The following is a 25,454-nucleotide window of genomic DNA, read 5'->3' as shown; positions in this document are numbered from 1 at the left end:
ACAAGCAGAAGAGAACGAACCTCGAAGATGGAAGGAAATGGACCAGGAGGCTGAAGTGACAAACGGGAAGTACGCTGGGAGAATTGGAGGAGTTCGAGAATCCGGGATTTTGGGGGTTGTCATGGTGTTGGTTGATGTTGCAGTGAGGATGTGGATTGTTTGTTGCCGATGTGGAGGTATGATGGTGTGGTGGTGATCTTGATGGAAGCTGCGGATGAGAACTGCGTGGTGATGTGTGAGGTGACGACACCACGACACCAACATGTTCATGGGTCCAAGGGGCCAACAGGCAGGAACAAAAAAGGTAATCATCGATTTTTGTGTCAAATGACCAGTGACCCGTTAATTTGCTCTTTCCCCCGGAGAGGAAATTGGGACTTTGGTTACGCGCCTTGGGGAACTTCGCTAGCGTGCATGTAGCGATGCCGTGAAAGCCCAGAAGATGCACAATGTCATGCGGATTGCCTGTACTGAAGAAGGGAGTGCGTATTCAGGTATTGTACCTACGACTTCGGAATCCGGACATACTGGGATACTATGAACCGAGCTCCTCATTCAGATAGGTATAGCCCTCTGTACTTTTATTCTTCTCACTCAAACTAAGGACTTGGAAGGTGCAATGGGGCTTGTGGATTTTGGGGGGCTTTGCTGCAGTATTAACCAGTGGTCACGGTGAGGAACCGTTAGGTAGCCTGATCAACCAACCTACTCCCTCTGATCCTTTCCATTAACCGTGAGCACCAACGAGCATTGGTTGCAGAATTCTCACTAGCTCTCCAATCCCTTCCGTTTCCCGACCCTTCTTTGTCCCTCCAAATCATTGACTTCCAACAGTCCCGTTGCTTGAAGTCCTAACACAATGAAACACGAAGATCTCGACAAATGGGCAGTTCCTCACGACCAGCTTCCTCGCAGACTGTTCTTCGTTCGACATGAATACTCCCAGTGCGGTTCTGAAGACGAGTGGAACTCTGACATGGAAGGCGACGGCCCTGCCAGCGAACTGGGCATGATGGGCGGACTTACAGCTGCGTGCCCAAAGGCTATAATCTGTTGTCTTCACGAGATAACCAACATCGTCGACCTCTATCGTAAGATGAAGAGACACCTCAAATGGACCAGCAGTCGCCCTTCTTGCTTTGTCTCCACGTTCGGAAACTTCCACGATGCTGTTCTCTGGGGTGGGCAACTCCCTGGCATCGTCAGGATCTACAGCATTGACACTACAAAGCTTCCTCCGATAGCCTTCGTACATGTATTCCGCCCTTCCGACTTCAACATGTTCTGGCGCAAGGACGAGTACTTGTTCCTCCACCAAATTCCGGAGCGTGGTATTGAATGCTTCGTTGTCCTTCCGGATTACTTGAAGACAACGCGTGAGTACTGAGTAGCATCATACCTCTGGCAAAGACTACTAATGCCTCCGTATTTCAATGGACGATGTAACTGACGACGCTTGATTAGCTCCATCCCTTCCGCAATCCATGGACCAGTCATCGCCCGATCCTGAACCGTCACGAAAGAATGGAAAAAGGAAGCGAGAGGAAGGTGTTGGCTCCGACAGAAAAACAAGGCTACGAACAAACGCGGGGAACAATGAATGTGTAGTACCTACAAAAGAAGATGGTAATGAAGAAGAGTGATCCCAGCCGGCTGTCAAGCAATTGGTAGCACAAGACTTTACCTGTTGGAAATCGCCGATGAGTGTATTATGGAACGTTAAGGTATATCAATAACAGTTCTTCGTCCATCTGTTGGGAAACGGAGCACCAGCAACAATACATGAGCGTATTTTGGAGGGATTCAAGCCACTCAAGTCAGATGCACTCGCTGATGCAAGGATTCCGAGTACAATACTCCAGGAAGTGAACCATGCTATAGACGACGAAATCCAGATGAAGTGACATCCGCCAACCTGAGAGGTTTTCAATCGAATTTGATCCAACGGCGAGCGTGCAGAGGCATGTGTACCTAGGGATTGGCTTGTAAGAATGGCTAGTCTGTGGCGACGGAGGATGTTCAATCACCAGAGCGAGAAGTGGTAATGCTTCAGGTCAGTTTTTGTACATGTAGCAACTCGGGAGTTGGCACAATGTGAGATTGGGAAAAATGGTAGTAAGCGTGTAATGCCGTAGAAACTCACCAGATTGGCAAACCCTCTACCGCCAGGAAATTACGTTATCTGGGCAGAATAAGCACAGTCCTGTGAGACTCAGGTTTGGCTTCCTGTACAGAAATGTGTGTGTATTAAGATGGAGGGTAATGTCACTGGTCGGGGGCTTGTCATTGGAACTTAGCCTTGTTTACTTTACCACTTACTACCGTCAAAACTGGGCCAGCAGAGCATATTCTGTATACTGTCTCCTATGCTTACCGTCAGGCGCCCAAAGAGGGATAGTCTTTCGCCAATCTGGCGAGTTTCTACAGTATGGTTGATTGGGGGTGTGTGTTGAAGTGGAAAGACTAGCGGTTTGGAAAGTGGTGCGAGCTAGACCGGGCGAGGCATAGCACAGAGCAGGATGTGACTCTGGCCGTCCCAGATGCCTGCTCGGGACCCACCAACACTACAAGGTACCCATCTTTCATCACCGACGATCATTCCTCCCTAGTTCGCTTGGTTAGCTATAAAAGGGACTACCCAAAGCTTTCTGTCAGACTTCAGATTTCCTCATCCTTTCACCCATCTTCCTTTGGTTGGTTTCTGCTCTATCATCGAGCGCTTTGCTCCCTCATCGTTCGCTTTCGTAATTTCATTCATCTTTTCTTACGTTAGCCATCCAAAGGTCGAACCATGCCTCCTCGGGGGCCGTTCATTGGGTGGCCCATGATCAGGAAGATCCTCAACTTCCCGAGTTCTTGTTCCATATTCAGCACGCCGACTCGCAAGCTACGTACTCGGATTCAGAGATTAGCATCAAAGCTGCGGATACCGCCTTCGGGCTGTCATCCGTGAGCGACGCGAGCGAATTGCTGGGCCATGCCATACGTCGCCAAGACTGGACCAATAGACGCCCCAGCCGCTTCATTTCGACGTTTGAGGATGCGGAACAGGCTCGTCAATGGGGCTACCTGCGCAACGGGCCAGTTTATATGTATATCATCAACCCCAGACTGTTGCCGCGAAGCGCTGGCAAGTGTGTGTTTTGGTTGTCAAATAGTCCTTACGAGTATTTGATTCTTGACCAAATTCCTCGTGATGCTATTGTCGCGAGCGAAAAGATTAGACCTCGTACGTGTATCAAACTCATCACATCTTCTTTCGTTCCGGGTCTAGCCAGCCAAGTATCTTGATTCTATTTCCGACTCTGAGGCCTCCCGTTGGTTGCAAGCTGTGGACCCGGAACAGGCATTCTGCGCTCTCATGTAACTGACTAACGAACGTCTAGGATCCATGACTACGTCTCAAATGGCTTCCCTGTAAGCATTTCTGTCGCAGTTGATAGTAGCAAGGATCTGACAAACGTCTAGGGCCGAAAGAAGCGAACGCCTTAGGCCATGGGCAGTTTCCCGCCATAATCTACCCCCGCGCCTATACTTTGTTCAACACGCCGGGTCCCAATCAACTCGTGATAGGGTCGATGTACTTGATGAATATGGTAACGCGGTTGCGTTCATAGACGCAATCGAGTCAGCCGTTCGCTCCTGCATCAAGTCATCATGGCCCAGTCAGTTCAAGATTCGATCGTTACCGTTCATGAACGCCCAAGATATCTCTACTTCGTGCAGCATGCCAGCTCTCGGGCCCGCATGACCAACCACGGCGGTTTCGATGCTGCAGATTACTGGACTACGCCACACGACTCCGCACATCTCCAACAGCTCATCACGAACCATGTGAACTGGGCGTGTAGAGTTCCTAGCTGCCTCATTTCCACGTTTGGTAGCTTCGACCACGCCTATAACTGGGGAATGCAGAGGCACCGACCGGTTACCATCCACCAAATTGACACCAATCAAATGCACCCACAGGAGCCGATCTTCAGAGCCTGTCATTTCACGCCCAACTGTTTTGACAGCGAATACCTGTTCCTTCACGACATTGCTGGTTACAGCATCACCCGCAGATACTCACTTCCCGGTTCCACTCCATCTAATGGTAGGTAGAGCTGGTTCGCGCGAGACTGTCAAAACATTTCCTGCGGCTTGAGCTAAAGTGTCTCTACAGAAAGAAACATGACAGTGACGAGAAGCGCCTGGTACTGAGCATACAACACACATAGCCTTGGGATTCTTCAATATGCTACTGTGTGTGTTCCCATCGTCGGGACAGCCAGGTGGGAAAGTCTGGCAATGTCCGGGTTTCAGGTTGCTCAATAACCGGGTATTTGTGGCGCAAAGCATACCTCTAGGGTATACGTAAAGAGATGGAGCATGTCACAAAAGGAACGACATGCAGTCACCACAAAGAAATGTCAGGTCAGTCGTGTTCATGTTGTCAACACTCAACACACATGGGCCCTGCATTGGTTCTCAAAATGCAACTCTGCTGTCCACATGGAAGATAATTTTTACCAGTTCGATTAGTAGCTCCAGCCACATTGGTCTGATGTTGCAAGCAGATCAGCAATGGGCAAAGGCCCGCCGTCTCGCGATATCAAAATACCGGGGATACCTAGGCAAGCCAGTACATAGGCAGGCTGTTGCCACAGCTCTCAATGGACTGGGCTGGCTTGATTGGCTTCCTCCGCAATATGCCCGGGCAAGAACTGTTTCGGTGGACTCTATCCAATGACACTCCACGTCCGTTCTCCGTATACATTACGGACTCCATGGTTTTTCGTCACCAGTGTTACGATTCATTATTAATCAAAGGATTACATGTGTAAATAAGCAGATAGATGGACCAATTAAAGCCTCACCGGCGCCACGGCCCATACTGAGAAACCAGTAAAAAGGAAGCCACCCCAGGCTTCCTCATACCGGTCCTCAACAGCTCCTACAATCGATCAGTACCCTTTGGCTACTACTACCGTTGTTCTATTGTTCTATTCCAGCGATAATACTCCTGTGCTCATCACGGTTTGTCAAACGGGTCTCGAATCGTATTGATGGCTAATGTAGTGACAGCTGGCACAGAAGTTCATCCCCACGTTACAATCCTGTTGTGACGAACCGTTACAAGCACAGGAGTATATCACTGGGAGGGAACAATAGAGTAACAGAGTAGTAGCCAAAGGGTACTGATAGATTGTGATAGCTATTGCTTGCTGAAGAGCCCAGTATTCAGGAAGCCTGGGGAGGCCTTCCTTTATACTGGTTCTTCAGTATGCGCCGTTGCGCCGTTGAGGCCATTCCCGGCCACCCGGCGTCCTTGCTGCGCCGTGGCCGCGGCGCCGTTTACTCACGGCGCCGGCGCCCGGCGCGGCCCTGATTGGTCTAACTAGCTGCTTACATAAGTGATCCCTTATTGGATCGTAACACCTGTGAAGGAACTTTGTGGTGGGGACAAAGGCGGCTGCTTTTTTCCCCTCACTCGACTGTCTTAATGGAGTCATTTTGAGCCTTTACCTTGTCTTGACTCTTGCCCTGACCCCTACAACACTTCTTGTTGCCCAGCCTAGTGAGGAATCTTTTCCAACAACATTGCTGATCGGCAACACCAGGTACTGAGCGCCTCTCACCAAGTCACAGCATCATGGCTCGCCGTCCTCGCCACGGTCGCCCCTGGACCTCTTACTCATTGCCCTACGATGACATCCCGAAGTACTTGTACTTTGTTGAGCACGCGGGATCCCAATCCTTTGAAGACAATAACGGCACCTTTTGGGCAGCTGACGGCTGCACCACAGGCCGCCGAGGTCTAGTTCGTCTTCAGAACTTGATTGACCAGCATGTTAACTGGTACAATCGGAGCGCTACGCGCTTTATTTCTGCATTCTCCAACTACAAACATGCACGAAACTGGGCTATGCAGCGTTACGGACCGGTCACCATCCACACAATCAACACCTGTCTTGTGTGCGAGGACTGTCCTCCCATCTTCTATGCGCCTAGATTTACTGACAACTGTTGGGAGACCAGCGAATACCTGTTTCTCAACTACATCCCTGGTCATTCTATCATTCGCAGCAGAACTCTCTGATGAGTAAGTGCATTACGGTAGCCCTGTTTTTTTCTGAATTTCAGGAATGCAACTGACACTGCAATGCTTACAGGGACAGTCCAGAGAGTTGGACGATTTCAAACTGTCGGTGGGGGCTCTGTCACCTACCGTATAGACTCGGGGCGTTGATTTTTAACTTCCAGGGAAATCAGGCATAAACAGTTACCATACTGCAACATTCATGCCCACTAAAAATTTTATGTAAGACGGTGATTTGAATGTCTCTACCCTCCAGCGCCCTTGGAAAGATAGGTGTGAAAAGGCACGATTTGGAAGAATCGAGTTTACAGTGATCCGGGGTGGCAGCAGGTCTCCCCCACTTAATTTGATTGGCATAAAATGCACATAATCGGGCAGTATCCTTACAGGTTATGTTTGATTGCCCTGGAAGTTAAAAATCAATGCCCCGAGTCTATACGGTACGTCTTGCTCTACTGTCAATGCAAGTTTGCTTTACCTCGGTGTTGTCATGAGAGGCAACGAGCTTCCAGGGAAGCAGGGTGTATTCAAAACGGACTGAAGGGGAAACTCAAATCAGCAAAGATGAAGCAAAGTGTAAATGTGGCAGATAACTAAGGAATAAAACGGAAACCGGAGAGAGCCGCGTTGGCAACAAACAAGCTTTTCGCGTGATGTTCTTGCTTTCCCTTTAACAGTAGAGTCGTTTATATCAACGGTTGCTTCAGCATTAGGATAACATCCATGGTTGCGGCCCACTTATCTCTCGGTCGTATGAACTTAGGGGATAAATGGAAAGCAGATCCGTAGGGCATTCAACGGCTGGCGGAAGTCACGTTTAAGAGCAGACAACCAGTCCAAATAGCAAGAGCATTCCCAACGGAATAGGTAGGGTATATGAGTGATTGCAATCCATCCAATTCTTTTCTGGCCCACATCATCTTCTTGTTCGTTCCGTACCTCTTTCAGCTCGTTATCCAGTACAATCCAAGGTCATTATCGATCATCATTATACCTGAATATCTTTGTCTTCCAATCCCTTTTCCACCACCATGGAGGACATTTTTCGACCTTGGACCCTTGCAGGCTGTTTCATGACGCCCGAACTCTTTCCTCCCCTCTTGTACTATGTGCGACATGGAACATCCCATACTCTGTTTGGGCCCAACGGCGACATCCTCACCAAAAACCCAGACAAGAGTCTTAACATCTCTTCCCGCGACGAGTTTGAAATGTTAGTCCGCGGGCATCTCAACTGGCAGACCAGGGGACCAAGCTTCTTCATCTCGACCTTTTTCAACAAGAGGGAGGCGTGGCGCTGGGGTCTGGAGCGCGAGCCCATGGCGGTCCTGTACACGATCGATACACGACGACTACCCGTTCCCTGGCCGGTAGTTTGCGCCGGAGTCCACACTCAGAACACGCTTGATGCCGACTTCTTGTTTCTTTCTCATATACCAAGCCAGGCTATCATCCGTATAGACACCGTCCGCCCCCACCTCCCGCAAGGCCTGGCTCCCGGCGATTATTCGAACCCTCCCACACCACCCACACTTGGATTTGTCCCTCCTCCTCCGCCCTATGTCGAGCCTACTCCTGGGCTCCATGTTTGGTTTGCGTCCCCGCCGCAAATCGCGTCACCGCCACAGTACTCGGCACCGCAGCACTTCTCGTCACCGCCGTATACCACACCTGGGCGGTACATCACGCCTGTGCCGCCTGTCGAACCCCCTCCTCAGGTTCCCTCAGTCAATGAAACATATGCCACATCTGAGCCCGATAACGCGGATGGGCCCGAACCGGATCCTTTGCCAGCGTCGTCTTCCACGTCACCGCCACGTACCCCGCCACTGCAAATCGTGGCAGGTCAGCTTGTCGAATTCCCTCCTCAGCTCTCACCTCAGCTTCAGGATGAGACGGCTGTGTCCGAGTTGCCGGTCTCTTCGGTGACGGAACCACCTATTGCGTCCGATTTGGAGCCGGGTGTTGAGCCCCAACCAGAGCTTATGCCACGTCAGCTTGTCGAGTCCCCTCCTCAGCTCTCACCTCAGCTCCAGGATGAGACGACTGTGTCCGAGCTGCCGGTCTCTTCGGGGACGGAACCACCTATTGCGTCCGATCCGGAACCAGGTACCGAACCCCAGCCAGAGCTGGGCCCCGAGGTAGACTCTGAGGTCACTGCTGCGCCTGAGCCCGAGATACCCGACCGCGTGCCTGGGACACCCAATGGCGTGCCTAGGATACCCAACGGCGTGCCTGGTCTACCCAACGGCGTGCCTGGGACATTTGTCCAGTCTCTCCCCATACGAGTTGCCCAGTCCAATCCTGGGACGCTTGCCGGTACCAGACTTGGAATTAATTTCTTTGCGACGGATTACATGGAGATTCCCGAGTCGCCCCGTTCTGAGCAAGCTGTCAACTCCGACCCGGAGGCGCCTGCAACTAACGGGATTCATATCAACGGCGTGGCTGGGACACCCAACGGCGTACCTGGGACACCTGTCCAGTCTCTCCCCGTACTAGTTGTCCAGTCTAATCCTGGGACGCCTACCGGTACCAGATTTGGAATCAATTTCTTTGCGACGGATTACTCGGAGACTCCTTCTCCCGAATCTCCCCGTTCTGAGCAAGCTGTCAACTCCAACCCGGAGGCGTCTGTACCTCTTACTAACGGGTTTCATATCAATTTCTTTGCGGAGGACTAAATGGTATGTTGAGCAGAGCATGCGCCTGATACTGAGCCAGCCATACATGATGCCTTGCTAATACGAATCGTTGAGGCACGTTGTAGTCTTTGGGCCGAGCATTACCGTCTGAGATACCTCCATGTTCGTGGGTGTAAGCGATCAGTTCTCTTGTGGATAAGAACATGCTCTCTAGCTGGAGGATGCTGATTTGTCTGGGCGACAGGGTGTTTTCTTGCTGCGAAGTGACACGTTTTGAGAATGTCTTATCAAGTATAGGGCGAGGTATGTTTGCATTGTTGACTATCTGTCGCTTCGTTTGATCCTTGGGACATGTCCAGCTGACGTCTCTTGTACTAGGTTCTTGCCCAGCGTACCAGACGAGCGCATTGGTTTATCACAGGAACATCGCTCGATATTGAGGATGGAACTGTGTGGAAGTAATATTTTATGAAGCCACATCTGCTTCTTAACAAGCTTCATCGAAATAGCGAATGTCTACATCAGATTTCACAGTTTCCTTCCTTCGCCTGAGAAATGCCACAGCCAGAACTTCTAACAACAGCCTAAGGTCCACAGGATCAAAGTCTTCAAGACAATAGCCTTGATCACCACTTGCAGACCTCACACCCTCAAGGTTTACCCGGCGCAGGTCCATCCCCTCCTCCATACTCAAACAATGCAAACTCTACCGTCTTCCTAGCAAGTTCCTCCTCCTCCACCAACCCCTCTCGCTCCGCAAACCACTTTTCTATCAACTCCTCCTCCTGCTCATGCCGCTCCTCCAACCACTCATCATAATCCATATCCATATCCTCCCCCTCCCTCCTTCTCTCCTTGGCGCGCGCAACAGCTCTCTTCCCCCTCCGCTTCAACGCCAAATACCTCTCCTTCCACGCCACCCTTTCTTCCATAGCAGCCATATCTTTTCCATCCTCTTCTTCTCCATCCTTCTCCTTCCCTTTTTCTTTCCTCTTCTTCGCCTCCTCTTTGGTCCTCTGGTCCATCTCATCAAGAAACAACCGCATCAGTCCATCATCGGTGTTCTCGTCGCCTGCGTACCCGCGCATAACCTTGATGTACCGCTGCGTGATCTCGCCCGTGTCGGGGTCATGTACCGTGTAGTCTTTGTGGCGCCAGACTTCGTATGGGTGTTGGACGCCGAAGGCGTTTTGGATGGATTCGATTACTTGCCGGGCTTGGGGAGTGCATTGGATGCGGGCGACGCCGCCTAGGGGGTAGTCCCGTTGGTGGAGGGTGATCATATAAGGGGTGGAGGAGGTGCGGTGGGAGGGGGTGGGGTTGGGGTTGGGAAAGGGGGTGATGGGAGGTTTGGTGGTTGTGGTTGTGGCTGTGGTAGCGGCTGTGGAAAGTCGGGGTTTGGGGGTCTTGGTTGGTCGGGCGGGATTGGGATTGGGGGTGATGGTGGCGCCGGTTTCGTCTAGTTGGATTGCTCGTAACTTTCGGGTGATGATGGTCTTGCCACTGAGGTTGGAAGGCGCTGTTGTTGTGTTTTCGGATTTGGTGCTGGCGGTTTCCTCTACGCTGGCCTGTCGACTTTGAACTCTTGTGGAGCGCCGGGGAGGTGCAGGTGCTGTTGCACTGCCCAAAGAGGCGGAAGGTGTAGCTGCATTACCGCTGTCGTTATTCTCCTGCAGGATTTCCTTGCCCTTGTCTTTCTTGTCGGCAACCTGCACTTCTTTGGCCCTTTCTTTCCTGTTTGTCGTCTTGGATGTCTGAACCTCCTCAGCATCAATGATTTCCATGTCTTCACACTCTTCGTCAAGCTCTTCCTCAACTGTCATTCGCACATTCTCCTTCCCTTCTTTTTCACTCCCCTTCGCTCTACCGCTGACAACAACAGCATTATCACTCTCCTCTTCCTCTTCCTCTTCATCCTCATCCTCATCCTCATCCTCATCCACCACCTCCATCCTCTTCACCCTCTTCACCTCCCTTGCTTCGGGCTCCTCCACAACAGGCTCCCACTCCCCACACACTTTCTCACTCCACACACAAACCCCCAACTTCTGCATCTCCTCCCCACTCATCCTTACCGCCTTATACACATGCCACTTATCCATCATCACCCCCGAATTCGGCTCCACCTTTTGGTTTCCGACCCCCTCGGCGATTCTGCTCACGATGAACTCCGCCCTAGGGTATAGTAGTCCGATGACAGAAAGGTATCGTGCCTCGACGAAGACGGTGCGGTTGAAGGGTTCACGACGTACCGAAATGGGAAGAGCGCGCGGGTACATGTCGTTGTAGAGGACGGGCATGCCGCATGCGCGGAGGTAGGGCTGCAGGGAGTCGGTGGTGCCGAGTTGCAGGGAGCGAGGGGGGTTCATGGCGAGGGAGAGGAGGGCGGGCGTGAAGGTTCCCGGGATGCGAGGGGGGAAGGGGGAGAGGAGGAGGGGGTGTTGGATTGGAGGTGGGAGAGCGAGGAGGGGTTGGAATTGGGCCATGTTGGTGAAGCGAGGTTGCTGGGTTTGGTCGTTGCTTTGGGTGTGCTGCTGAGTACATGTAATATCGCGGTGAGGGGGTTGAGGTGAGGTGTCTTTGTCTTCAATGGGGGGTTTGGGGGCGAGTGGGTGTAGGTGATGGCGATGTGGACCACGGCGGTGGGTAGAGGTATGTATGGTATCTGTAACTTCCACGACTTCCTTTACTGATGTATCTTGTAATGAGCCTTGGAGCGGGCTCGCGGGTCCATGTCCTGAAGTTGTTGGTTGCGGATTGTCGGGCGCAGTACTCGCAGTTGCTGAGGGGCCAGGGATAGCTGTTCTCATGTGGTGTCGCACTCCTTCGGTTTGAGAGTTCAGGTGCTGGCCATGTCGAGAAGATTCACCGTCTTGCGGTCCGGAGACGTTGTCAGTACGAGTCCTCCCATCTGCGGACAAAGATCGGCCACGCTCAACAGCCAAGTCTCTGCCCGGAAGCACAGGTCGTGCTGCAAAGAGGGGCCGCCAAAAGTCTTCGGGGGGTGGAATATAGTCGGAGTAACGAGTCGAATAAGGTACTCCAGATGGAAAAGATAGTCCAGTTCCAGGACCAAAGCGCCGCAAAATGCTGCCCCGTGGGGGAGTAACGATTTCCATACTGACAGCTCTAGGTCTGGCATTCTCTTGAGATTCCGGTCTCTGAAGGCTGGGATCGTGGGATGCGGACTCCACATCCGCATGGCTTGCCGCTTCGGCTACACCCTGCTCGATCTCCATGTCTGCCACTGGAGGTATAGTCACGCTGTCTAGTAGCAAGTCTATGTTGTACCTTCGCGGTCGCTGAAACTGCCCCTCACGTCCTTGTAAGTCTTCTTCTTGTCCTTGACGAGGCCGCTTTGGTGTCACGTTGTTTTGCGGAGGGCTGGAGCTGGGAATCCCAACCTGAGCCTCTCGACCAGGCTCCCAATCGTCCAAGTCCATTTCCATGTCGCCGTTGTCTGGTCTTGAAGGTCTTGCCGGGGTTGCGGTTAGAGAAGTCAACGGGCTGCTGTCAGGTTCATCCTGGAACCGGAATGGGCCCTCATCCGCCTCCGACATTGGTCCTTGACCGAATCCGCGACTAAAGGCTCTTGGCTTGCTTTTAGTGGGTGATTGGACGTTGGCTCTGACACTTCTGTCTTGGTTGCGATGAGGTGTTCTGGCTAACGGGGAGGCTCGGACGTCGCCTTGCGACATGCGGTTAGAGTGACGTGGGAGTGATGGGCTCGACGCCGCTTGCTGGAAAAAGACTCGGCCATCTTGAGGAGGAGAGTAAGCGAGGGAAGAAGGGTTGAACGCTTGGTGGTGATGGATACTTCCATCTCGCGAAAGAGAGGGACCCTGAGGGCTGTATTCAGGGTTTGATTGAGAGTTAAACCGAGAGATCACTTGAGGATTGACGTGAGGGTTGGAGAAAGCGTTGGGATGATGGAGGTCCAACTGCTGCTGTTGATAGATACTACCATCCCCAGGAGGAAGGGAAACGTGACGGTTGGGTTGAAGCTCGACCTGAGGGTTGTACTGATGGACGTCCAGATGCGGGTGTTGATAGACACTGGTCTGTTCAACGGTATTGCTCTGGCTGGTTTCTGCAAGCAGCTGAGGTACCTGTTGAGGGAGACTTGGTTGATCAGCGGCATCGCTCTGGTTGCTTTCTGCAAGTAGTTGTGGATCGATCACGTCGTCGGGGATGTCAGCTGTATTGGAGCGCCAGATGACATGTTCGCCTTGGTCCCCTGGCGCGCGACGATAAGGGTACATGATGGGCAAAGACTTGAGTCCTTGCTGGAGGACTGGATACTGTAAAGTCTAGAATTGTATCCGGCTGATCAATGTTGTTGTCGGTCTGCGTTGAGATGTTGTTGAGGTGCTCAGCCTGAAGTGAGGAGGTGACTTCGTTGACTGTGGCATGGGTGAAGGAAAGAGAAAGTCTGACACGACAAAGGAAGGGCTGCAAAGTCAAAAAGAGTATACTGCCTGTCGCGTCTTAGGACACGGACGCGTTGCCGGCCGCCGGAGTGGTGGTCGGGCAAGCGAGGAGAAGTTGAGAGAATGGTCAGGGCGCTGCTGGTCACCATGTCTTCGCGGGCTGTCTTGCGTTTCCTTGGGAAATATAAACTCTGCTACAAACCCTTGAAGACATGTTTGTATCCACGTAGAGAGCTCAGTGATCTATCAAAGGCTTCATTAGTATCTCTTCTCAAGCAACAAAAAGGAGGCTACGAAAGGAAGCCACGGACAAAAGAGACGCGGTCAGGGCACCCAACCACAAACAACAAAGTTGTGTTACAGCCAAAAAGTGAAAAAGAGATGCTCGAACCAGGTTTCGAACCTGGGACCTCCAGTGTGTGAGACTGGCGTGATAACCACTACACTATTCGAGCGTCAGTTGTTGTTGTAGTTTTCTTGCTGATGATGGGCTTAAGAGGCTGACTTTACCTCCCGTGTTCTCCAGCAGATACTCCCTTGTATTTTGACTGGTTACAATCGTGAAAGGTTCCAACTTGGGTAAAATGAAACTCTGTTCCAACGGAACCCATAGCTAATGTATCTATTCATCCTAACAGTCATGCCACTCTAGAGGTATCTTCCTTTCTTCTCCTAGCTCACCAGCTCCCTATTAGAGTTGCTTACCCCACCTCTTGACAGCCGTTTCCCTTCTTCCCTTTCTTTATTCCCATCCTTTATTCCCTTTCCCCTCGTGTCTCCCAGCATAAAATACCTTATTCTTCATCCCTTGGTTGCTCTTCCACAGTGCTTCCCGTTATTTCACCTTTCCCTCCATTCTTTCATTACTGTACCCTTCAACTTGTCGTAGTAGAGGAGGACGACGTGGCTGTGGATGGGCTAGCGGTAGAGGTAGAAGAGCTAGAGGATGTAGAGTTAGTGCCGGAGGAGGTGGTAGACCCAGTGGAAGTGGTCGTAGTAGTGGTCGAACCGTCGAGCCAGTGGTGGTGGTACTAGTGGAGGTGATGGAAGTGCTGGAGGAGAACGAGGAGGACATTTTAATGTTTTGCTAGTTTGATGCGATGATAGGAACAATGCTAACCGTGCTATAGCTGGATGTATTTGCGAACTTTGTGAAGTAGATGATGGTTGCTGAGGAAGCGGCGGTCCTTGTGCTCCTTATAGCGTTAAGTTGGAGCGTTGAACACTGATACAGGGAGGAGATGTGTAACAGCGTGTATCTAAGGTTTCGTTGCTCATCTTAGCGGATTAGCGGTTGCCAATCCAGAGAGGGCTTGTGAAATTGCACGAGTTTCTGTTTGTTTCATCTTCACCAGTTAGAGGGTCAATGAGGCTACTGCAAAGTCTAGACTGCGCAAAGCTGAATTTATTCCATCTAGTGTAATCCTTTCTCTAGTGCACTATGCGCATCCTACTGGTACTCATTTGTTCCTGATTTCCTCTAGGTTTGCCACCACTCTTGCCTCACTTCCATTCCTACACCCCTCTTGCTCTGAACCTCCCGGCGTCAACCATTCTAACTGCTCTTCTTCTCCGGCCCCAACCAGTACTGCGCTTGTCCCTCGATTCTGAGCCGCTCAATGTAGGAGTACCCAGAGCTATCGGTGGTCTTTGAAGTCGTTGACGTGGAGGATGAGGATGAGGATGTAGTGGTGGAAGAGTTAGTTTGGGTTGTGGTGGAAGTGGAGAATGTATGTTCACCACTCGTGGTTGTGGATGAGGTGTCGGTGTTGGATGATGACATTATGGTCTTTCAACGGTGTGAATGGAGGTCAATCTGTGACTGGAGCTGGAGATGGCTGCATTGAATGATGGCCGTTGCATAAGAAGGCACTGGCTCTTGTGCTACTTATAGAAACACTTTTGAACGCCAAAGTTTCTAGCAGAGAAGAGATACGGAGTTGTTTGTGCCGTTGATGGATCATGGCAGTTGAGGTGCTCTTGTACACCAAGGATACCTAGAGGTAGCTTGGCATGCTTTGATCTCCAAATCTGCTCATCTCATCCTCATAAGCCAAGAGTCCATCAACGCGATGCTTTGAGTCCAATTGGAGGTCTAGACCCAAGCATACATTCGGTAGCTATACCAAACATACTTTACTCACTCCTAAATGGTTGGTCAATGTCTAGAACCTGCCGATTCAGATTGAAACATTGCGGAACATCTGTTCGCTGGATTCGTCAAGGTATAAATACCTCAACGTCCACTCTCGACTAACGAACTTGAGCAAACAAACACACAAGGCCAACCAAGTAGCCTGTTACGCTTCAACATCTTATTACCTCTGCTGACGCAGTCAAGATGTTCGCCCCGTTTACCTCCACCAAGACCACCGAAACCGGTACTTCCACCTCCACCACTGGTCAAACGCAAGTCAACCAGCCCTCTTCTTCCCCTACCTCGACTTCAGAGAATAGCAGCGGGAACAACCATTTGTACATGTCGAAGGGCAAGACCTGGAGTTTGACTTCTGGTTCGGGCTCCGGGTCCGGGTCTGCATCGGGATCTGGGTCAAGCTCGGGGGAGAAGTGTGACGTCTTGTAAATGTCCCGTGTGATACATGATGTGAAGAGGAAAAGATGGAGGTTTCTCCGAGTATTGAGACATGAGAGAGATAGAACGGGACAAATGAAGCAAGAGGAAGTGACAAGTTGATCAACAAGGCTCAAATACGACGGCATTCACACTTGATGCTTCATGTTTCGTGCGTCATGACTCTCGAATTCATGCGAATGCATATCGAGAAATGAGATGACCTTGACGCATCACTCCATATCTTTTGAAGTTGGGCAATCACTCGATTCCCAGTGTGTTGTGGATCGGTATAACTACCAGCCACTATCTCTGGTAGTATCGCACGCCTTTCTTACACTCCAATAACAACATTATCGATAGCCGGAACGCTTTCCAAGAACAGTACGCTCGAACTGCCCGGCAAAATGTCGTCCTCCAACTCAGATACAAACAGCTACCTCTCCCCACCCAGCAGCACCTCCACGACAACTTTGTATGAGAAGACGCCGTCGTCGTCCTCTCCACAGAACTCCACTACACTCGGCAACAACCCGATAGCGCCGCAGCACTCAGTACCCACAGCGCCGTGAACCCCACTGAGTCCACTGAACCCCTGAATGACACAGGGTCCAGCGCTCCACCCGCAAAAAACACCTGGGCATTCCTGGACAGCATAACCCAACCTCCCAGACATCAAGGTTCCGCGATCGATCGATCGATCATGAACATGAATGAGGCCGGTCACCGAGCAGAGCGCCGAGTGGCCCAACATCTTTTTAGTGTTCGACGGTCAGTCATTCAAGAGCTTGTATCGGGAGCGGGCCGCGTACCCCTTGCCGATAAATTGAGGTGGCAGGTTCGGCGATCAGTACACTCGGCGAAAGAAATGCGGCGGCGCACAACCGAGAAAAAAGAGCCAAGCCTTTTAGGCAATAGCTTGTTTGAACGTTCGTGGACCAGGTCGAGTCCGTCCTCCCTCGCAGGGTTGGGTAGGGCTGGGCTGGTTTTTTTTCATCGAATCAGGGATGATGGGTGGTTGTACAACGTATTTCCGATCACCACCGAAGCCATTCATTTCGAGGGTGTGGGTCCGTGGTTCATCGAAACTGGGTCGTCGGTGATGGGTGTTGGTTAGCGCCAGGAACGAGTACGCTAGGCGTTCGGCGGATGACTCAGGACTGCCCTGACTGTTCGGAGTCGGAGGACGGAGTCGGAGGACGGAGTCGGAGGACGGAGTCGGAGGACGGAGCGTGGTGCTGTGGAAGCATCAATGTCTCTGGCTCCGAGACTTGAAAAGTTCGAAAAGAGTTTGGGCCCTGATGTGATCTGTTTGCAGGTATCACAAAGAAAACATGGGTGGGATAGATAACGGTATCTCGGAGCACTTGTGTGCTGCCGGCCGGCAAATATGTAACTGTTCGCGGCATCATGATCCCTTCCGAAACATTTCCACGCGGAAGAGAGACAGGCGAATTCTCCATCAAACTTCCAGGTAAGGAAACTCGCTGAATTCATACAAGAGTTATTTTTCCTTTGTTTCTTCCGCCATTGACGTCAGTTCCTAATAACACATACGGGGAACTTTGGATCGCCCACTCGCCCTGCCGATTGCACCATCGCTTGATAACATATCGGGGACAAGGTAACTTGCGACATACAGTGAAGATCAGTGATGGGATACAACATTTGCGCCCTTTGACATTGACATCGTGTGGTTCCTATCAATTGATTGCTTGATACCTACGCTGACAGACAGACCGCATCGATGTGTCAGACTGCTCGTATGCCCGACCTATTGCCGAGTCCAGTAAAACTACTAGCAAAATGCAAGGGTCAAATATTCCCCGACCCAACCAACATTGGTGTAACATTTTTTGACCTGCCGCCGCGCATGCGACTTACAAACCTGGATGCCAATGGTTTGCTTTTTCGGTCGTCCTTTGCAGATGGATTTGTCAGGTTCCATTGATATGCTTAACTCCGGTTTCGAGCCGACTAACAATCCTTCACACTATATCTATGCTACCGACCCAGCTGCATGTCCCCCTTCGTCTGAGCCTTCCTTTGATCTCTTCGATCCGTCGCAAACTTTTCTTGACGTACAGTCCAGGGACGAACCGTCCCGGCACAAAGACAATCCGTCCGGTGTGTGTCAAGTCAAGATACCAACACGCTTGCCCTCGCGTGCATTTTCGCGACCGCAAAAAAATGGCACCAACAACCTTCCCCGACCGCACCACCCACGGCCCCTCCACCGACGCCGAAGGGAACCTCTCCGACCAATCCACCGCAACCGGCATCTCCTCCCCCTCCCGCGCCTCCTCCGAGAAATCCTCCCCGCACGTAACAGCCGCTCCTCCTCTCACCGACGGCGCCACAAGTTCTGTCGCCCCCGATGCCGAAAAGCAACAACAACCTCCCACCACCGCAGCATGGAACGCAGGCCCCCCGCCCCCCAACGGCGGCCTCGCCGCCTGGCTCCAAGTCGTCTCCGTCTTCTTCATCTTCTTCAACACCTGGGGCCTGCTCAACACGTTCGGCATTTTCCAAACCTACTACGAATCATCCGAATCCATCTTCCAGCCGCCTGGTTCCGTCTCTTCCTCCAACATCAGCTGGATCGGCTCCATCCAGTCCTTCATGGTGCTTTTAGGCGGCCTGGTCTCCGGCCCCTTATACGACAGGGGATACCTGAAGTACTTGATCTACGTGGGCGCCTTCGGCGTCGTGTTCGGACACATGATGCTTTCGCTGGTCTCCGAGTTCTGGCAGGCCTTGCTGGCGCAGGGGTTCGTGGTGGGGCTGGGCGCAGGCATGATGTTCACGCCGGGCGTGACGGTTTTGCAGAGTTATTTCTCTACGAAGATCGGACTGGCGACGGGTTTAGCGGCGGCAGGCAGTTCGTTTGGAGGCGTGGTGTACCCGATTGTGTTTTACCGGCTGATTGATCGGATCGGATACGGGTGGAGCGTGCGCGTGATTGGGTTCATTGCGCTTGCGACGCTGATGGTTCCGGTGGTTTTCTTGAAGCAGAGAACCAAGTCCGGAAAGGTCAGGGCTCTGGTGGACGTGTCGGCTTTTACGGATGGGCCGTACGTGTTGTTCACGTTTGGCACGTTTGTGGGGTTTATTGGCTTGTATGTCATGTTGTTTTACCTGAGTTTCTTTGGGTTGAATACGGGCGCGACGGACCCGGCTATGGCGTTCTATATTGTGCCGATTCTGAATGCGGCGAGCATGTTTGGTCGGACGCTGCCGAATTGGTTGTCGGATAAGGTGGGCCCGTTCAACATTTTGATTCCGGGCGCGTTGGTTTGTGGCGCTTTGACACTGGCTATGATGGGGGTTAAGGGTCTTGGAGTAAGTCTTCGCTTTGCTCTTCCGTGGCAGTCTTTATGGAGACACTTTGCTAACTGCTGTTGTGTTCAGGCCATCATCGTCGTCGCTATCCTCTTTGGCTTCTTCTCTGGCGTCTTCATCGCCCTTCCGACCGTTTGCTACATCGCTCTCACCAAGGACAAGTCCCGCCTCGGCAGCAGAATCGGCCTGGGTTATGCCTTCCTCGGTCTCGCGACCCTCATCGGCGGTCCCGGCACCGGCGCGATCCTACAACAGACTGGTCATAATGGGCATAATAACTGGACAGGAATATGGGTGTTTGGTGGTGTCATGCTTCTTGCTGCCAGCGGCATATTTATGGTCTTGAGGAGTTGGAAGTTTGGATTCAAGTTGACGACAAAGGCATAAACGCGGATGATGGCATTACGACATGAGACTATAAATGATTGAGGCTGAAGACAAAGGGATATCGGTTGGGGGTGTGTAGGTGCGTGTGTATACTACTCTATAATGTAATAAAAACCTAGACTTCACTCCTCTATCTTCTCGTATTACTTAAAGCTTGCAGGAACTGTCTTAATACATCAGAGAATCAATACGTGTATGCGGAGACGGAGTAGTGTCCCAAGACAGGTGTCCACGTATCACCTCGATGGGCAATGAGAGAACGCATGTGGGCTGTGCTCACCTTAGGATGTTTTCCGCTGCTCCTATAATCTATATTTGAAGCTTGTCAGCCTCATCAAGACGGAATGCGAACACGGAGCATGCGACCAGGTAGGAGAGAGGGTTATGGCACCTGGTCGATCCGCTTATTAGTCGGCGACAGAGGTGAAAGTTTGAGGTCAGTGTTGGATGTTGCGTGCATGCAGGTGGTCATACGAGGAATCTGGTCAATCACTACGGGTGACCAAGGGAGTGAGCTGACCACTGCAATTCACCCCAAACAAGTGTGTAAACTAGTTTTAAAGGATGGGCTGGCGCCCTCCCTTCGTCTCTTGGGAGGTCAAGCAATCAATCATCTTTTCCCAACATTCTGACAGTCAGAAAGTGGCTTCGACAGAGGTACTGTAGATTGCCAACGGAAGGGGAACAAGGGAAATCAAGGCAGCCTGAAGCCCAAGAAGGGATTGTACTACGAGCAACTCCAACACGGAACCCAACATTGGAAAGCAATAGATACACAAGCGCCTATGTCCTTATCTTCCACAAAACCTTGAAGACAGAGGGGTATCTAAAACAAAGCGAAAATCTGACCCCGGACGCCACACATGGAAAGTATCTCTAACATCATCCCATCACTTGTGTTTTACAGAAGGCACATATGAGCAGTGAAAACAAGACCAAACAACCAAATCGCGCGCTCTCCGACCCTGGAGTTGTTTTCTTGACCCGGAAGGCCAGCAAAACTTCTCCTAAGAAGCCGTGAGAAGCAACGGCGCGATAAGGGATGAAGTCAGGGATCTGCTCAAGGCCACTTCCGACTCTTCCCTCAACTGTCGATCCACCGCCGCCTGCATCAGCTCATCGTCCATGTCCTCTTCGATAGCGAGGCAGAAAAGGTCTGGCTCCTGCAGTAATTGTTGCTGGTGCTTGTAGGCGGACCACCTCTGACCTTCCTCGTCCAGCTGAAGGTGAATGAACACCTTGTCCACAATTTCTTGATGGCAGAAATTTTCCCACTGTTGTAAGTCCTCTTCGAACTGGCGCTCGATGAGCGCCTGGTCCGCTCTCTGACCTTGAAGCATCCTGTCATGTTCAAGTCCGCTTTTAAGAAGAAGATGCAGTCCGCGAGGCATACAGTGTCGTCATCGTCGTCGTCGTCGTCGTCGTCGGGATGCTCCTCCTCCACCGAATCAACGAGAAAGACGTTTCTGCGCAGTCTTCGAGCTTTCACCGCAATAACGTCGGCACGTTCGTTGCCCTCGACACCAACATGGCCCGGCACCCACCGGAGATGGACCGTCACGTCAAATCCCGGAATCAGCTTCAGCTCCTCGCTCTTCTGCCGAACAAGTTTCATCACCCGCGTGTGGCTGTCCTTCCGAGCGCTCCTTGGAGTCGCCCTGCCATCGATCATCATAATGACATCGTAAGCATCCGACAGGATGCTAACTGTTACTCTTCTTCCTATCTCGCTTGGGCTGCACTTCTGTAGCTGCCTAATGACCACTTCAAAAGCCTGGGCGATGCCTATGCCTTCTCCAATGGTGGTGTCCTCCAATCCAGGCATGAACCAGCCCATCTCCAGGTATTTTCCGTAATGCGGAGTTCCGGGGGAAGAAGTTGCGGTACACGGTCGAGTATCCGCCAGGAGCGGGACCAGAACAACCACGCGGCCTGGAGGCATCCGTGAAGATGGCGATCCTGATTTCTTCAAGTGTTGAGTATTGGGTAAAGCCGCTAACAGCTCGGGCTTGTATGCTTGCCACTGGCTTGTTTCTTGTCAAGGAAACGTTGCCGCGGAATTTCAGGCTGTCGTAGGAGTCTGGGAGTGGAAAAGTTTTAGCATCGGGAATTTGTGCTGTTTAGGTACAGGAGCCAGGTTTGAGTGATCCCCGCTGGACTCCAACAAGCGCGCGTCGCGGAATTTCCTCGCACATTGGAGTGATCATGTCATGCGGAATTGCTGCTGGCGTTGAACTTGGCCATGTTCGCCCAGTGCCATTAGGTCCCGTTTATCGCGCTCGCTAGTGGTCTTCATGTTCGAGGTACTGACCGGATCGTCTCGCTCGTTTTGCGGCGTCTTGACATTCGTTCTCGGGCTGCCCCATTGCTTGCCTTTTGCTAGCCATCGTGAGCCAGGGGGGCGGCCAGGCGCATGCATGGAAGGCACTGGAAACGCGTCGTTTGTAAGCTAACCACGGTACTGCGCTGCCACCGATGAGGTTAGAGTGTAGTAGGGTGTTCAAAGTCTTGTACGCTTGCTTGGTAGCCCCTTCGAATGTTAGGACCATGAAACCAAATTTTCGCGACCGGAGATTCGAATGATTGCGGGGCAAGTGTATCTTGTGTAAGTTCGTAAGGAAAGTTACGCGCGGCCCATGGGAAAGAAGGTGGATGGTCGGAAAGTTCAACTGTCAAAAGATGGGATGAAGTTCATGTCCACATATGATGATATTCCACCTTGAATTATTTGAATAGTTGACTTCGAGCAAAGAATGGTTAGGTAGTCTTGAAGATCTCTCTGGTTCTCTGTCTGCATACATACATGTTTGTTATTCACATCATGTTAGCACACGTTTCTCTGCCACCTTTACGTACGAGGTGGATCTTCATCTTCAGCTCTAACCTCCATGCTTGTCTGCCATGATCCCGGAGGTTCACAACAAATAGTCTCCGGGCGATTCGTAGGTCGTAAAAGGGCTATCCGTCCCCAGCTTTAGAAGCCAGCTTCAAGTGACCACCGACGTTCAACAAATGCGATTAGAGACGGTACTTCGTTGTTGTGAGAGACAAAGTCTCGATGGCTGCCCGGGCACAACGTGGCACGTTCAGATGCACCTCAAGGGAGAGTGGTTTATAAATAACAAATTCAGAGCAAACAGTCAACAAATTCAAATGGACCGGTGGTCGAGCGGCGTAGTGCGTAGGTTGCGCATTGCGTGGGGCTACAGTGGGCCTGGGTCAAGCTGGGATCAGCATGTTACGATCCAACCAACAAGCTTAGATAGATTGACCAATCAGGAGGGTCCCGGGGTCCCGGGATAACGGGACTACGGGACGGACCCGAGGTTCCGAGATAACGGAACTACGGGACCGGCTGAAAGCTAGTATATAAGAAGGCCTCCCGGCCTTCGTTATTATAGCTCTTCAGCAAGCAATAGCTTCTACAATCGATTAGTACCTTTCGGTTATTACTACTATTGTCCATCCTAGCGATATACTCTTATATTCGTAACGGTTCGTTATACGTTGCTTATTCTTTATTTTGCACACTAGTATTCTAAGATTTGCTACTATACCTAAATAAGTTTCCTTACTAATTTACTAAATTTCCTTAAAACTACTTTAACCTTCTACTATTATATTTAAAAATCCCGTTAAACAACCCTCCGGAGGACCTATTGGAACTGGACTCCCGGGCACTGCAATTAGAAACCCCGGTCCCGGAACGGACTCTATAATTAGTATTAAAAATAATGATAGTCGTAAGATTACGGCCGCTAAACTTCGTATTAAAAAGGCTGAAGAAACTATACGCCGCTTCGATACTTAAAGTAAGAAGCTAGCTACCTTCATCCCCGCTATTACTAAAATTACTACTATAGTAAAGCTTTGCGAAATTATTAATAAATTGAATGCAAGGGTCTTATCCGATTATGTAATTTATAACGACCCCCTCCCTAAAATTAAATTCAACCCGCCTCCCAAATTTAACGGTACTAAAAAGGAAGACCTCTAAGGGTTCCTTATTCAAATTCGTACTAACTTAAAGTTCTCTAATATTTAGGACCCTATTTAAATAGTTTTATATACTATATCCTTCTTAACCGGCAAAACTTTTAAGTAGTTCTAATCTACTCAAACTAATTATCTTAGACACAAATAGCCCAATATATATCTTAAGACTATTTAAATCTTCAACGATTTCGATTATTTCGAGGGCGCTATTAATTAAGTCTTTAGTCTTACTAATAAAATCTATTAAACTAAGATTAAGTTAAACGAATTCTGCTAAATTAAATCGGCCGCTTCCTACGTAACCGAATTTAAATAATTCGTATTCCGTATTAATTAAAATAACAAAGGTCTTAAATACTAATTTTACTGAAATTTAAAGAGTAATGTTAAAAATAAATTTATTAAAATCGATTGTAAAATTGGAACCTTCGATGAGTATATAAATAAGGCCATTATTATTAATAATCGTCTTTTCGAACGTAAATGTAAGAAAAGATTAGGTAATAATTACCCCCGCGCTAATATTAAGTATAAATATTAATATAATAGTAATAATTATAATAATTATAGTTGTAGTACTACGTATAGTATATACGCTAGCCCTATAAATATAAATGTAATTGACAATTGTAATTGTAATTAACGCAAGCCTATCGGAAATCCCGGCAAAGATAAGAAATATTTTAAATATAATAAGCCCGGATACTTCGCCAAAGACTATTAAAATAGAGGCAATAAATGAAATAATAATTATTAGTCTAATGGATAGAAGCCCGTCCCTATTTATTCTACTAATTTAATTAGTAAGGGTAAGGGTAAAAATGTTAATAATATTGAAATCAATTACAATTTCGCTACTACCCTTATTGCTACTATAAGTAATAACGAGCCTCTTTATACTATTTATATAATAAATTATAATAATGGGTCTATTAATAATTATATAACTTTTAAAGAATATAATTAGTACGAATAATTCGAGCGGGAGTATTAAAATTTCGAAAATAAAAAAGAAAACCTCTCTAAAGAGGCTACTCCCTTTATCTCTAATATTCAATCCTATATTTACACTCCGCTTATTTTTGATAATTAATCGTACGCCCTACTTACCCCTATCGTTGAAGAAGAATAGCTATTTAGTATTATTAAATGTAATAAACTTACTATTTATATAGACTTATCCAATACTATAAAATCCAATTCGGATATAAATACTACTGAATATATAGATTGTACCGAAAGGCTCTAATAAAAACTCAACGATCTAAGGCGCTTTAATAATTACAAAGCTTCTAGAACTAAAGAATTCGAAATTTAAAAGACCGCGTATAATTAATAATACTATAATATTTACTAATAGAATAGGGGGACCTATGAAGATTCCCTCTATAAGTCCAATAAACGATTAAAAGAACTTATTATATTTATTTAAATATTATTCTAAGGACTTAAGAAAAAAATCGTAAGGGATACTAAATAAATTTATAAGTTCGGTTTAAAGAAAAGGTACAACCGACAGTTCTAAACCGAGTACTATATAGAGCCCTTTAGCGAAGACGAATTCGTTAAAACCTACCCCCTAAAATAAATACTCTAATTAATCGGAATAATTACTTTTAATGCAAATATTTATACTATTTACGATTAACCCTAGGAATTGCAAGTTGGGGATTACCTACAAATCTACCTAGACTATCCTTTATACGGGAAAATTGTTTAAATTTAATACTTATACAATATTTACTTATAATACTTATTATATAAAATAGAATACAATTATTTCCCCTAACGTATTTAGGAAAATAATATCCCTATTCCTATTAAAGAAATGTACTATAAGAACTCTATAAATCTATAGGATACCTGTACCTAGGATAGGAAGAAGGGAGGTTACTTTATAAAATTTATATTAAGGAAGAGTACTTATAGGGATATATAGAATCTTTATATATTTGATATTAAAATTATTACTAAATTAATTATATTATTTATATAACCGA

The 25,454-nt window shown here is 49.3% G+C and overlaps 11 protein-coding genes across 11 annotated transcripts; 7 read left to right on the top strand and 4 right to left on the bottom strand.

Moving 5' to 3' along the window:
- Positions 1–859: 859 nt before the first annotated feature.
- Positions 860–1,387, top strand: NEUTE1DRAFT_50025 (uncharacterized protein; the record flags this gene model as incomplete). The annotated part of the gene is made up of 1 exon (XM_009855594.1): positions 860–1,387. One exon carries the CDS (start codon positions 860–862, stop codon positions 1,385–1,387), a length of 528 nt encoding a protein of 175 aa, XP_009853896.1.
- Positions 1,388–2,811: 1,424 nt separating this feature from the next.
- NEUTE1DRAFT_49755 (uncharacterized protein) lies at positions 2,812–4,104 on the top strand (the record flags this gene model as incomplete). The annotated part of the gene is made up of 2 exons (XM_009855579.1): positions 2,812–3,282; positions 3,820–4,104. Coding segments are annotated over 2 exons (756 nt in total), but the record flags the coding sequence as incomplete, so codon positions are not given.
- A 1,531-nt stretch (positions 4,105–5,635) lies between these two features.
- Positions 5,636–6,082, top strand: NEUTE1DRAFT_124979 (uncharacterized protein; the record flags this gene model as incomplete). The annotated part of the gene is made up of 1 exon (XM_009856447.1): positions 5,636–6,082. One exon carries the CDS (start codon positions 5,636–5,638, stop codon positions 6,080–6,082), a length of 447 nt encoding a protein of 148 aa, XP_009854749.1.
- Positions 6,083–6,416: 334 nt separating this feature from the next.
- NEUTE1DRAFT_118328 (uncharacterized protein) lies at positions 6,417–6,715 on the top strand (the record flags this gene model as incomplete). Its single annotated transcript, XM_009856446.1, has 1 exon — positions 6,417–6,715. The coding sequence occupies one exon, from the start codon at positions 6,443–6,445 to the stop codon at positions 6,677–6,679; it is 237 nt and encodes a 78-aa protein (XP_009854748.1).
- A 398-nt stretch (positions 6,716–7,113) lies between these two features.
- Positions 7,114–8,766, top strand: NEUTE1DRAFT_113275 (uncharacterized protein; the record flags this gene model as incomplete). Its single annotated transcript, XM_009856445.1, has 1 exon — positions 7,114–8,766. One exon carries the CDS (start codon positions 7,114–7,116, stop codon positions 8,764–8,766), a length of 1,653 nt encoding a protein of 550 aa, XP_009854747.1.
- A 611-nt stretch (positions 8,767–9,377) lies between these two features.
- NEUTE1DRAFT_48329 (uncharacterized protein) lies at positions 9,378–12,989 on the bottom strand (the record flags this gene model as incomplete). Its single annotated transcript, XM_009855503.1, has 1 exon — positions 9,378–12,989. One exon carries the CDS (start codon positions 12,987–12,989, stop codon positions 9,378–9,380), a length of 3,612 nt encoding a protein of 1,203 aa, XP_009853805.1.
- Positions 12,990–14,712: 1,723 nt separating this feature from the next.
- Positions 14,713–14,940, bottom strand: NEUTE1DRAFT_104253 (uncharacterized protein; the record flags this gene model as incomplete). The annotated part of the gene is made up of 1 exon (XM_009856444.1): positions 14,713–14,940. One exon carries the CDS (start codon positions 14,938–14,940, stop codon positions 14,713–14,715), a length of 228 nt encoding a protein of 75 aa, XP_009854746.1.
- Positions 14,941–15,498: 558 nt separating this feature from the next.
- NEUTE1DRAFT_113273 (uncharacterized protein) lies at positions 15,499–16,301 on the top strand (the record flags this gene model as incomplete). The annotated part of the gene is made up of 2 exons (XM_009856443.1): positions 15,499–15,737; positions 16,049–16,301. The coding sequence occupies 2 exons, from the start codon at positions 15,499–15,501 to the stop codon at positions 16,299–16,301; spliced, it is 492 nt and encodes a 163-aa protein (XP_009854745.1).
- A 562-nt stretch (positions 16,302–16,863) lies between these two features.
- Positions 16,864–17,677, bottom strand: NEUTE1DRAFT_113272 (uncharacterized protein; the record flags this gene model as incomplete). Its single annotated transcript, XM_009856442.1, has 4 exons — positions 16,864–17,037; positions 17,370–17,404; positions 17,456–17,503; positions 17,614–17,677. 4 exons carry the CDS (start codon positions 17,675–17,677, stop codon positions 16,864–16,866), a joined length of 321 nt encoding a protein of 106 aa, XP_009854744.1.
- Positions 17,678–17,916: 239 nt separating this feature from the next.
- NEUTE1DRAFT_69779 (uncharacterized protein) lies at positions 17,917–19,588 on the top strand (the record flags this gene model as incomplete). The annotated part of the gene is made up of 2 exons (XM_009856441.1): positions 17,917–19,071; positions 19,141–19,588. 2 exons carry the CDS (start codon positions 17,920–17,922, stop codon positions 19,456–19,458), a joined length of 1,470 nt encoding a protein of 489 aa, XP_009854743.1.
- An 877-nt stretch (positions 19,589–20,465) lies between these two features.
- Positions 20,466–21,400, bottom strand: NEUTE1DRAFT_141115 (uncharacterized protein; the record flags this gene model as incomplete). The annotated part of the gene is made up of 2 exons (XM_009856440.1): positions 20,466–20,783; positions 20,852–21,400. The coding sequence occupies 2 exons, from the start codon at positions 21,398–21,400 to the stop codon at positions 20,466–20,468; spliced, it is 867 nt and encodes a 288-aa protein (XP_009854742.1).
- Between the last annotated feature and the right edge of the window lie 4,054 nt (positions 21,401–25,454).

Source organism: Neurospora tetrasperma, assembly GCF_000213175.1.
Source record: "Neurospora tetrasperma FGSC 2508 unplaced genomic scaffold NEUTE1scaffold_6, whole genome shotgun sequence".
Classification (NCBI taxonomy): Eukaryota; Fungi; Ascomycota; class Sordariomycetes; order Sordariales; family Sordariaceae; genus Neurospora; species Neurospora tetrasperma.
Note: the sequence above shows the minus strand (reverse complement) of the source record. Positions and strands in the feature narration are given on the sequence as shown.